Raw genomic sequence first — 12,745 nt, 5'->3', positions numbered from 1 at the left:
GAAGTATCAAAATGCAAACACATGCACATTAAATTGGGATTTGTTATTAGTCCATTGGCATTAAAGATCTCTGAAATAATACATCTCAGTTATAACACAGTTTACAGAGTTGCGTCTATAACCAGAAGAACCATCTTCTGTTTAAAACAAAGGACAGAATGACTATATTCTGTCTTTTCTGAGCACTCCAAGAAAGAGTAATGATTTCAGAAAGTAGACACTTGCTGTTATTTTACAACATACTATTGTAGCAAGGGTCTGTAAACTTCTAATTTCTAGTTTTTTCTGAACAGAAATGGAACAGCAATTACAAGCCACAAGCTTGGAGCACACATATATAACATACAAAAGAAAGGGAAAGATGTTGTATTTGGATATAAATGCAAACCAGCAAAATTTCAGTTCTGTTCTAAAAATGGAATAATGTGTCAAGGGTTTAACAACAGAATGGGTTTTGCTATTCTTTTATATGAGGTGAAGCGAGTGTTGGAGCAGCTACAGAGATGGATGATAGCAAAACACCCATTGTAAGTCAGCTATCTGGTGAGATATTTTGGCTTTAAATTTATATACATTTCTGTAGCACGGATTTGTAAACTGAAGAAGAATATAGCAATTAAGAACACACTTTATGTCAACTCTTCCTTGATGGAAATTCTGACTTGTGGAGTGCTTAAAGATTTGCTTTAGTCTCTATTTCTGAGGCTTTTTAATGCTTCTGAGTATGGAAGAACAGCATTCTCATTTTGTCCGAAAGAGGTTAGACATCCTCCAGGTGGAGCAACTGAAATGCTGTAAGAGCCATTAGTAGGTTGCCTCTGGCGGTGGAAAGTGCAGGGATGGGCTTAACCAAAGGTACTGTGTACTCTGGCCTTGGCCTGGAAAAACATTTAACCCTACACTTTCAGACAGAGCCATGCTGAGAGTCAGCGGACAGGCGTTACTGGATAAACACCAAGGGCTTTTTCATACCTTCAGAGGAAAATACTCTACTGTCATGTCCAGTTCCTCAAGTTCTCATTTCTCCTTACCTGGTCTCTGTGCTTGTGCAAGGGTGATGTTACAGGTGAGGACGAGAGGGGTTTAAAGGAAAATTACTTTGTGCTGCCTGTGTTCTGCAAAAGCAACTCAAAGAGGAACTTCAGTTCCCTTACCTTGTTTTTGTACCTAAAATTTCACTGTTCATGCATTCTTCCTTAAAACAGCTCAATTTTTCACTGCAAACCAGTGAGACAATGGGCTATAAGCAGGACTTTTATTTCATCCAAGACCAGGGTGTACCTGCGTAATGTGTGGAATTTGAGAATATGAAAAAAACCAGATCTCTTTTCATTGTACTTCATCTCCTCTCCTCCCATTTAGTTTCCAACAAGCTTGTGTTAATATGAGCTGAGGTGAATCCATCCATGTCATTCATTTTACTAATCATGCTTTGAAACTTTATAAAAACCTTCAACATCTTATGAAAATTTAAGTATAAAAGTATTTCTGTGTGTAGAGGGAACAGCACAGAAGAAACATGAGTTACTTATCTAGGAAAGTGTTTGGCAGTTGTGGGCTTTGCTTCAGATGAAACTTTTGTGTTGGTGAGTACAAAAGCCTGGAAAATGTATACAATTTAAAGTCTGGCTGGTGAGCAAATTGTGGTGGGTTGGAGTGGAGGGATTCGCTTTAGAAAGGTGACAGTCACCGTTGGATTAATGTTGCTCTCTTTTGCAGATTGTAGATGTTCATTCAGAGCAACCCATTGGAGAGATTATTTATTTTAGACTAAAGAAATTAACTTCTTGATATGTAATAGCTGCAGAGCAGCCTGGGAAAATGGTGATATATCACATATGACACAAGGGTGAGGTAGCACAGCCCATAGGGATTATGGCATATTGCTGTGAATATTCAGAGCTACTCTTTCCAAAATAGCAGAATGCTGCTGTACCTAGAAAAGTCAGGAAAGATAACTTTTATTCTGAGAAACACTGATTTGAGAGGGCACTAAGAATTATTTAAAGATTATTAATTTATTGAGTTGTAAGAATGTCTGAACCAAGAAAGAGCAAGGAAAGAATTTCAGCCTCCAGACTCTCTCTCCTCCTTTCATAAGCATTTGGTATCTGTCTCTGATCCACCTTTGAGAAACAGGGGGGTTTTAGGTCCTTCTGAACAAGTATGTAGACCTGAATTATCAAAGCAAATATGCAGTAACTTGATTCCCAGTGCAGCTGATCCTTAAATGACTGGTCTGTGTACCACATAAAAGAAGTCATTTATGTCACAAAAAGCTTATTTGGCTTTGACCTCTGTTCCAAGTGAAAGATCCTTTTTTTTATCAATCCAGTAAATCATAGCTAATTAGAATGGAGTTTTCTAAAGTAACTTAATTTACTTTTTCAATAAGGAGTATTCATTAAAAGGAAAAGAAAAAAAAGTGTTGAGGTTTTTTTCTAATACTTTTGGCCACATCATCCATGGCATCAGTTGCACCTGTATGGAAGGCGAGGAATTTTGTAAGCTAGAATTTTTGGAAGTATGTGAAGTAATCTGTGGGAAAGTAAGAGAAAGTAGTTGCTCAATTTAAGTTTCTGGATTCCATTTTCCATTACTAGGGTTCCTGCTGAGATCTGTTGAGAGCTTGTGCACAGCCAGAAATTACTCTGCAAGATGTTGAGCTGCTTAGCATAGCATGCTCTCAAAATCCATCAGAAAATGGAGACCTATGTCTGTAGAAAACAAACTTCATCCAGATCTTGCTCATTCTCACAGTGATGGGGCGTCTGGAGCCGTATGTTGAGGTACAATGTCACAGAAGCTGTGCTCTGTGACTGGCTTTCTAAACTCACCAGATTTGAAAGATGCTTCTATGGACTATTAATTTATGACCGAACATATATTAACTATGGCTTTTAAAAAATATTAACTTTTGCTGAACATAGAGTATGTATGTCTGGCAAGGAATCTTTAATCTGCTTGGGTAAAACACAAGGGATCTGGAAAAATATGACTAACTCCAGTTAGATCTCTCTTCTCTGAAAAGCCTGTTGACTGTTTGACAGTAAATGAGAACATGGCACAATTGAAAAAGAAAAAAAAAAAAAAAGGAAATCTAATCTCAGCTAAAAAATTTCTGAAAGGTGATACCATCTTCTTTGTGATTGAAAAAAACAATGAATAACCTTGTGTCAGCAATGCTTTTGGTAACTGGGCTTGAACTGATTTTTAACTGCCTGCCTTGTCCCAGATCTTTCAGGACCACAGATTCTTGCTTCCCAAATCAAATATCCCAGTATGAACAATATGGATTATTGACATTATTTTGATGGCAAAGTGTTTTTAAAGTTAGAGATTCTCAGACAAGTTCTGATGCTGTTTACTTGTAATCCCTAAGTGAGGGGCATTTTTTGAGTATATTACCTGTAGCAGTAGTTGTATTTCAGTAGAATATGAAACACATTTATCTTTCAATCCCCTAGAAATGTACCACTCCTGTAAACACAAATGTAATATAAAATTCTGATTTAACTCAGTTGTGCTCGTCCCACTGAAAGCAGAAAAACATTTCAAATTTATGTCATGAAAGTGTAGAGATTCTAGAGAAAGTAGCAATGTACGTACACAGGTTTTTTTAAAAAAAGGATAAAGATGCCACAGGGAGAAAAGCAGTCTTGAGGCAATCCTAGAAATGTCATGACTTAGAATAATTCTGTCCCAAGCATTGAAAAAAATGTAGTCAACTCTTAAAATTCTGAATTAATTACTTGCAGGAAATTGCTTTTTTCAGATTATAATTGTCACTGTTTCTGTAGGGGTAGAGTACATAAAACTTAGTCATGCTTTTATCATACAGAGAAGATGATCTTAATTCTGCTCAATTTTACAGGGTTAATGCAGAGAATACCGTCTCTTTTTAATATAGAAATCCTGACAATTCACTGTCCTCTTGCAGCTTATTCTTCACACAACTTGAAAGAAGAGCATTTCCTTTCAAATAATTTCCTGCAGTGATTTCTGAAGCTTGTTCAATAAAGAATTGTCGTTTGGTGTGATAAGGCTGTAAGAGATTTTATAAATCAATGGGATATATGTTAATATCAAAACCTTTTTCTGGCCAGCCAAACCATACACCTTTGAGTTCCCATAACTCATCATCTGAGTAGTCCCAAACTGCTTTAATCCAAGAACTTTTCATAGTTTTATATTTAGAAAGGTTCGTAAAGCCCCCCCCCGCCCCCCCCCCCCCATCTTAATCTGAATTTAAAAGGGATTAGAGGTATTCATCCTCCCCCACCACTGTTTCCACCACTATGGTTTCCTAATTTATCTGGCTGTTACTTAAACAGCACTTCATTAGAATTCACATTCATCTCTGCTACGTTCAGATGAATAAATTAGACTTCGTTACATATATTTTACTATGAACAGACAGCAAAAAAAGCCAAAGACTCTAATGACTTATTTACATTTTATAAGTAAATTGTGATGGTATTCTGTGTATCAGTTTTCTGTACAGCTTTGAACGCAGATGATGCTACAGAGCAGAAAAAAGGGAAATGGTACATTACAGACAATTTGTGCCATTCATTTTATTCATGAGCAGGATACTTTGATCAAATTTCTTTATGTTCTATTGTGTATCCAAAGAGAAATAATATTTCAAGCCTTATTTGACAGTAATTAAACATATTCCACAATTGGCGTGCTTTGTAGAAAACATTAAGCAGTTAATCTCTGTTTTTGTGAAAGATATACTCTACAGTATGTGGGGATAAATCTATTAAAATTAGCAAGATTAATATGTGTCTCTTTTTATTGAGAGACAAGGCCTGGTCATGAGTTGAGCAGCACAAGCATGTTTGACTCTAGCTTTATATTGTCTGTATTCTCTATGGCCTCACGGGAAAAGTGGGAGTTCACTAGTTTGCCCGTCTGTATTGGGAATTTGGTGGCATGGGGCTTGAGGTAAAGATCTTTCCCAACTTTAAGCACAGTGAAGCCTTTGGCTCACTTATAGGCAGGCCTACGTTTACACATTTCTATATAACCTGTATGAAATTAACAAGAAATCACGGAAGCTATACTCATACTCTGATGCAATGACTGGCCAAAGGAGTCTTGTCTGCGCCCAGTACAATAATGAGGATATTCCTCATGGGGAGAGCGAGTGTAGGAAGAAACTGCAGGAGTGACAAGCCAAGCCTATTCAGACCCATTCGGCTGAATCTTTCAGAGCAGACCTAGATGATGCTGTGGCAGGGAAAAGTACCTTCTTTGATCTCATCGCAGCTCTGTTAATCGAAGTGTAAAAATTGTCTGTTCTTCAGCTTCTGTGGGGGAAAAAAAAAATTAAAGTTTGGAACAGGAATATAGAAAAAAATGCTATAATTATTTTGATAAAATAAATGAAGCTTTTTTTTTTTTAGTCATACATTTTTAGTGCAAATAGTTTGGAAACTGTCAAGAGTGTCTTGAAAATGTAAAATGTTGTTTCCTATCTGCAGCTGAACCATCCTCCCAGCAAGCATTTTGTAAAATGCTTGAATAGTAGATAGACATAAAACCAGTCAAAATTTGCTTTAAACATTCAAACACCTTTGTTATTATTTTCACCACTTAATGCCATTTACTTGTCTTATGTAGGTATGTTAAATGTAATTTCTTAGTATCTTCCTAGAAATGGAGTCTAGGTGGGATCTTTTGCAACGTTTTAGTCTTTGAAAATCTATGATGTAGTTTCGGTTCTCGCTTTTGTGCTTTCTGTAGTGTTTCAATGCAGGACATCAACTGTTCCAGCATTACAAAATGACTGATTTGGGTCAGAATTGCTCTAAAGTACACGTGATATCAAAAGAATGAAAAAATCCACTCCTAACCTCATTTTTGCTCCACGGTAACTGTATGTACAGGAATGAAAATGCTGTTATGGAACCCTTAATGGTGGCGTGCAGTTTGCAAAGAGTAGCTGAAGCTACCTGCAATGACGTGTCTGGTTTGCCAGATGACAGAAGACAAACTTCATTTGTATAAAATGAGAAACACTGCTATTTACCAGCCTGTTATTATTCAGTGCTCTGTCTTGATCCAAGTAAAAGTGGCTATGTGTTGACCTACAGTGTCCCAAAGGCTCTACAAATGTCTGTATAAATAAGGGGCAAGAACAGCACAGTAGAATTACAGCAGCTGTGTTCCTCTCTCACATCAGTTTGTGATCAGACTTTGGTACTGGCTGTGTGAGGAAAATTTCAGTTCCACATGAGCTGTACGCAAGGTCAACCCGTGCATCTCTTTAAGATTTTTCTTTGTATTTTACCTCTCAGGTTGGTACAAGAGGATGTGGGAATGGACATCCCCTTTGCTGAGGATGTACTAAGCCCCAGTTCTACAGAGATGAGACCTGGTGAGAGAAGCTCTTACTCATTTTCTTAATGATATCTTATTCCCTTGGAATTTAATTATGCAGTGAGAAGGATGCTTCTGTGCTGGTAAAGAATCAGTTCAGTGTTGAAAAAATGTTTAGTTTGTTTTATGTAGTCAATTTTCTTGTTCACTTGAGAAATGATAATTGTAGTGTGCCATTTTCTTTTGTACATTGTTATCATCACTCATTTAGTCCTTGCGAAGTTTAAGTAATCTCTATTACTTATATTTGACTACTGTCTAAGTGAACTTAGTTAACATTAGAATGCTTCAGACAGAACAGCTTGGAATGTGCCACACAGTGCGGTGGCAAGGGGCAAAGCTACACCTAGGTTTGTCATGTTGAAGACTACTTTTATGTAAGACTGATTAAAAAACTCATAGGTATTTTTATTTCTGTTCCTGTATTGATTAAGATATTGTATAGTTCAAACTAAAGACATAGCTACTTGCAAATCAGCACCATTCAAGTAGCACCAAGTGCATAAGAAAACAAATATTTACAGGGGATTTTCACTCATATGAATTTTTCTGGGATTCAGCAATGTCTTGGTTCATAACTCAAATGATTTGTATGTTGTTCTTTAAATTCTTAAACATTGTGGGTCAGAGCATGTCCAAGGCTTGATTTTCGTCTGATGATTGCAAAAAAGCGAATCTGGATTTTGCATAATTGAAGAGCTCCCAGCTACATCTGCCATTCCTGTAGATGCTTGGTTTATTTCTTTAAACATTAATGTTGATATTTGTGTTTTATGTTAGTAGTGGTCTTAAGTGGCCTGGTGTTACTAAAATTGATCTGTCCCAGTGTGTTTGAAGGTGATTCTTAAGTATCTGGGAGATGAATTGTATGCAGAGGAGATAACATTCTTGTTTTCTTCCACTTTTTTCAGAACCTCCCAATTCTCTTGATCTTGACGGTTCCCATCCCAGAAGGATAAAGCTCACTGCTCCAAATATCAATCTCTCTTTGGACCATAGTGAAGGGTCTGTACTTTCTGATGATAATTTGGATACACCGGATGAAATTGACATCAATGTAGATGACCTTGACACTCCTGATGAAGCAGACTCTTTTGAATACACTGGACAAGGTAATGTTCTAAATCGTAAATGTAGAGTTCATCTCTGTTTCTTTCTTTACTGCTCACATGGTCAGTTTCACGTCTGTCAGGCTATGAATATGGTTAAAGCATTTCAGAGTTAATGCTAGGTGTCCAGATATTTTTACTGTCTGCTATTTTTTAACCGTTCTTCCCCTGTGTAAAGTAACACATTTCTGCTTACGCAGAGAGCAGAAAGACATAGTATAGCTGATCAAGTAAAATAAGAAGAGCTACCTAGAGAGAATCAAATTCAAAGCCCTGTCACCATAGGACTCGTCTGAAAAGAGTTGTTCAAGAAGGAGATAGCAGTTGCTGTCTGTTGTAGAGAACACTATAGCTAACTGCACCTTTGTGCAGCTCTGGCCAGCTCTAGTTTAGAGTTACATCAGTAGTACTTGGAGATATAACCTTGTGCAAATTGTGTTGGCTGACATAAGCTGCACCAAAGAGCTTGCAGTGTGTAAATGAACTGGACACAGCGTGGTGGGAGAGGTCTTTTGTTAGTGAGAAAGGTCTTTTTTTTATTCCCATGTCTGGTTGGAAAGCTGAGACGTGGAAGGTATGTGCATGGCATGATAAAGCTAGCTCAGGTAGTGGAACAACAGAATTACTCATTCCACCAATTTAAACATGCTTTCTCAGCAGGGCTAGTTGTACAGGATAGATACACCCTGAAGTGTGCAGTGGGTAATTCACTCTTTCTTCGCGTGTAAATGATTTTCTCTCATGTGGTGCAAAAGTGTTTTACACCGTCTTACTCACTTTACTTACCCTCATGATGTACAAAATAGGGTGTTAACACTCATTCCTTGCTAGTACATTAAGAACCATCTAAGAACTGTATTCACTAATGTAAATACATAAAGATCATAAGCTATTTGGGGGGGAAATGAATGTGACCACTTTACAATCTACAACAGAAAGAAACTTTAAAAATGGATCAATTTAAACAGAATTTTCCCTTGCATTTAAATTCTCTGTGGCTAGCAAAGACACTATAATTTAAAAATTGTATGGTCTTTTGAGCATACAAGAACAGTTGCATCAGTTTAAGTGATATTGCCAAAGAGGCATTACTGTGTACTCAATCATGCATGAGCGTCTGTAATGTCACTTCTCATTAGAAGGCCGATTTCCTTATGGGTAGATGCAGAGCATAGTGATGAGTTGCTTGATGGTTAGAATATTTTGTAGCAAAGGTTAAAACTAACACACACGCATGCTCACACCAGAGCAGTGTGTGCTTGCAGTTTTAGACTGTTGTGACCGCTGTGTGAGAGCAAAAATCTGCAGTGGAACAGATTTTGCCTTTAAGCCCTCAAGTAAATACATTCAACTCCAGTGATTTTGGTGGCCGTTGTATTTATAGCAATCATTTCTCCCCAGCTTTTTTTGCTGCTTTCTAAGTGTGATGATGCATTCAATTGCTAAAGTTGGACCAGTTTCCCCGAACTCCTAAACGAAGAAGAACTCAAGGCGCCTGTGGTTTTGGTGACATTTTTACAGTTGTGTAGTTTGATTTTGGACGTACTTAATTGGCAAAATGTCCTCCACTTAGATGAGCCAGAAACAGAGAGTAGAAAAGGAAAAAAATCACATTTTATCAAAATTAGTCGGCAATAAAATAAGTAGGGTATGAATTACTTGAACCTGATAGCTGAGTGTAGTCATAAGAACTACTGCAGAATGGTTTATTTGCATGGTAAATAGCCTTTGTGATCTTTGTACTTCTGTCACTGTACTGTCAACCAGTATGCACTCTGCTGTTTCCAGCACTCAGTCTCCCACAGTGTTTCTAGACTGTTGTGCCAAACACAGGGAAGTCAATATTGAGAAGACGTAGCTGTTGAGACTCTAGAGAACAATGATTTTTAGCTTGTTGTGCTCAGACTGCTGAAGGTCCGTTTGAACTATAAAAGGCAACTGAGAAGAGCAAGACTGTTGTCGTGATTTGGGGGTCCACCTCATTGCTGGAAAACTGATGGCTCTGTAATACAAGAAATACCAAAACCCATTTGTTTAAAAGAATGATGAAGAAGAATCATCACAACTGTGATATGTGAAAAAAATAGATGAGAGCGGAAATAGTGAAGTACTTGTCTTAAACTAGCACCTGATTTGTTTAGGGATTGGTTGATCATCAGTTTCATAGGGGGTTTTTTGTCACTAATACCTTAAATTTGAACATTTTCTCTCAGAACCTAGTCTTGTTTCTGAAATTAGCTTTTTATGAGTATTACATTAGATGACATAAAAATTGCATTTCTGAAAACCGTGTGTGCATATAGGTGAATGCCTCCTCCCAAATCAGTGTTATCTGGAAAATAAGAGAGTGTTTATTATGTTGTCTGCAGATGTTTATTTCCTTTCAGAATTTCACAGTGGTGCATCTTTCTCTGCAAAATCAACTCTCCAGGCAGTAAAGCATAGCCACTTAGTCAGGAAGAGGCAATCTGATATGATTCCTATCAAAATATAATCCATTTGGCCAGTGCCAGCATCGTAAGTTTTATCAGGATCTCTTTTCATCATTTTTTTAGTCATTTGCAGTTTCACCAGCAAAAAAACCCCAAAATTATCAAGCCCTAAATACAATTTCAAAGTTAGTCTGCCAGTTACCTAGCCCAGCCTCTTTTCTACCCTCCAAGGAACTACCTGACTAGACAGTTTTCCTAGGCTGTTCTCATAATCACATCTATCTATTCTGAAAGCACCTGAGCTGTGTAATAGCATCCTGTGGGGACCCTATATCCTTTAAGGAATGGACCACCCTGTGATAGCCTGTCAAAGTCTGCATAGCTTGACTGCAGGCATGTAGTTTTCATATTGTTTTCCATGGTACCTTTACAAAATTAACATCATACAAAATTGCATTAAGATATCTAGGTTTGGAGGGAGTGGGAATCTGCATTTTGTAAGCTTGTTCTCAATGTCATGGAATATGTGATAATTCAAAATTGAATACTGAGTATACTGTTAAACATTGTGAACATTGTAGCCTGAGAAAGCATGAATACATACTTCAGTTCCACAATATATATAATCTACTGAGCAGCAACTGTTAAACCACTTTGAAATAGTGTACCTGGGGAAAAAAAAAATCAGCCTGTTCTTCTCAACCTTAGATCTCCCCAAACTCCCTTTATTTGCAGTTCCTGGGGGAAAAAGGCTTATGTGGTCACATTGTATATGCACATGTATATATTTCTTGATCTTCCATCCCTGTTTCCACCGTTAATACAATTTTTTCTTCAATATGTTTTTAACTCATTGGCTGGTTAGGCAGTGAGGTAGGAGGTGAAATATTACTGCTTTCTTGCAAGATTCCAGCAGGCAGGAATTAGGTAAAGAAAAGAATTGGTGATAGACTCAGCTTTTGTTGCACGTGGAAGAATGTACCTTCCTCTAGAGTCATTCCCTAATAATACTTTGTATTAGGGACAGAAAATACAAGACAGGCAGCAATAGAAATTCAGACTTCATTGGTCCTGCTGTAACAAAGAGAGTGTGCTCAACCTCATACATATTTTTTTAAAAGTTCAAAGCTTTTTTGGTAGTTTGAGGAACTTGATATTCCTAACAAATTTGGTGGAATTGTGGATAGGTTTCAATGCAGAAATCAGTTTTACAAATTAATAGTCAGTACATGTGCTTATAGGTTCTATGTGTGTAGACATATGTGGTATATACACAGTATACTATCTTATTCCTGATTTCATAAAGATAATTGATTTAATTCTTATGATAAACCGGTGTGTTTTAAGGATCATATACTTCCATTTGTATGAGTACTTCCAGAAGGTGCATTAATCAGAGGCATCCAAAGATAAACCAATACATAGAAAGGTTTGAGGACGTCTATGAAAGATTATGTTCTTTACTACTTCTTGTAAATTAAAAGAACTTCTTTTAGTTTATTCTTAATTCTTGTAGATGTCTTTGGTATTTTCAAATAAGATGTCCAATCAGCTTTTTATGTACACACATGTATGTCATTGTGTGTGTCATTATATCTTTATTTACTGTTACCTCACTTATGGACTTACATGATCAAATTCTGCTCTTACTTATCACTGCAAAGCCAGAATAATACTTTAAAAATAACAGTTGATTTTATTTGTTTAGTCAAATATGTGTAATGCATAAAATGTATAGAAACTTTACTATGAAGATAAATTAATAATATGCACACAGCCATAAGGCAAAGGTACTTCAGCAAGAGAATAGTACAAAAGAGGGATATTTTTTTCCTTTCAGTAAAAACAGTATGTTGTAACAATAACTAAAGAAGGAACTTAAATCTTTCCATCTGCAGACAGAATCGATTTTTATGTCACTTTCTCTGTAACCAGCCATTAAGTTTGAAAAACTGGAATGCAGTTAAATTTGTTGTTAAGAGCCATTTCCTCAATATGCAATGGAAACGTAGACTTTGTTAATTACTTCACAGCTTTTCCAAAACTAAGAGTATCCAGCAGAGAGGCTGTGCTATGAGACTTCATAGTCTCTTGTCAGCCATGCAGTTTATTTATTGTGTTCATCGTGTCTGTGAACTACATGTACCTGTTCTCTCATGGGTGCGGGTATGAAGAGGCCAGATTGCCTGGCTCCTCTGTACTTCATATCCGAGAGGAAACTGGTATTTAACCTCAACTGAAAGGCCCTGGGGGAGGTGAATACTGTGCGTATATGAGGAGTCAGCATTATCTCATGACAGAAGCAGAGAAAGATGGGCGCGTTTTGTATTTGCTGTTGCCAGACACGAAGATATTGGAGACAAACTGGGAAAAAGTTGAGAAGCTGTAGCTCTGGTAATTCCTCTCTAGACAAGAAGCATCCCTGTGTTCACTTTTTTTGCTTTTTAGTATAGTTCTCATACCTGCAACACAAAGATTTTTAAAGACCTGCTGTGCAGTACTTCTAGTGAGGCTGATCAGTTTTACTAACTGGATGCAAAAATCCCTTAGCGGTATTCTGCATATTTGTGGCAGCAAAATCAAATATAACCAAGACTATTGCTGCTAAGGGCGACCATTGTATAGTCCTGCCCCTGTGTTAATGTATATCTAAACAATGTACTAATTAAGATGTGATTGTCAAGAAGTAGAAGCGTAACTGATAAATTGTTAGTTTGACCAACAAGCCTTGAAGAATTGTTGACGATTGCCAAAGAAGAAGGAAATTAGGGGAAAGGTAATTCCAACCGGGGGAGATCGCGACCCCTGACCCAT

General features: G+C 37.2%; 1 protein-coding gene across 5 annotated transcripts in view; it reads left to right on the top strand.

The window, feature by feature from the left end:
* Positions 1-12,745, top strand: part of PRUNE2 (prune homolog 2 with BCH domain) — a 140,035-nt gene that overhangs the window by 105,370 nt on the left and 21,920 nt on the right. For all 5 annotated transcript variants that reach the window (XM_054810236.1, XM_054810235.1, XM_054810234.1 and 2 more), the window contains 2 exons: positions 6,309-6,388; positions 7,302-7,502. In XM_054810236.1, the coding sequence (XP_054666211.1) occupies positions 6,309-6,388; positions 7,302-7,502 (281 nt within the window). The remainder of the gene's footprint in view (positions 1-6,308; positions 6,389-7,301; positions 7,503-12,745) is intronic.

This window comes from Grus americana, chromosome Z, assembly GCF_028858705.1.
Source record: "Grus americana isolate bGruAme1 chromosome Z, bGruAme1.mat, whole genome shotgun sequence".
Lineage (NCBI taxonomy): Eukaryota > Metazoa > Chordata > Aves > Gruiformes > Gruidae > Grus > Grus americana.
This window is presented reverse-complemented; position numbering and strand designations above follow the sequence as displayed.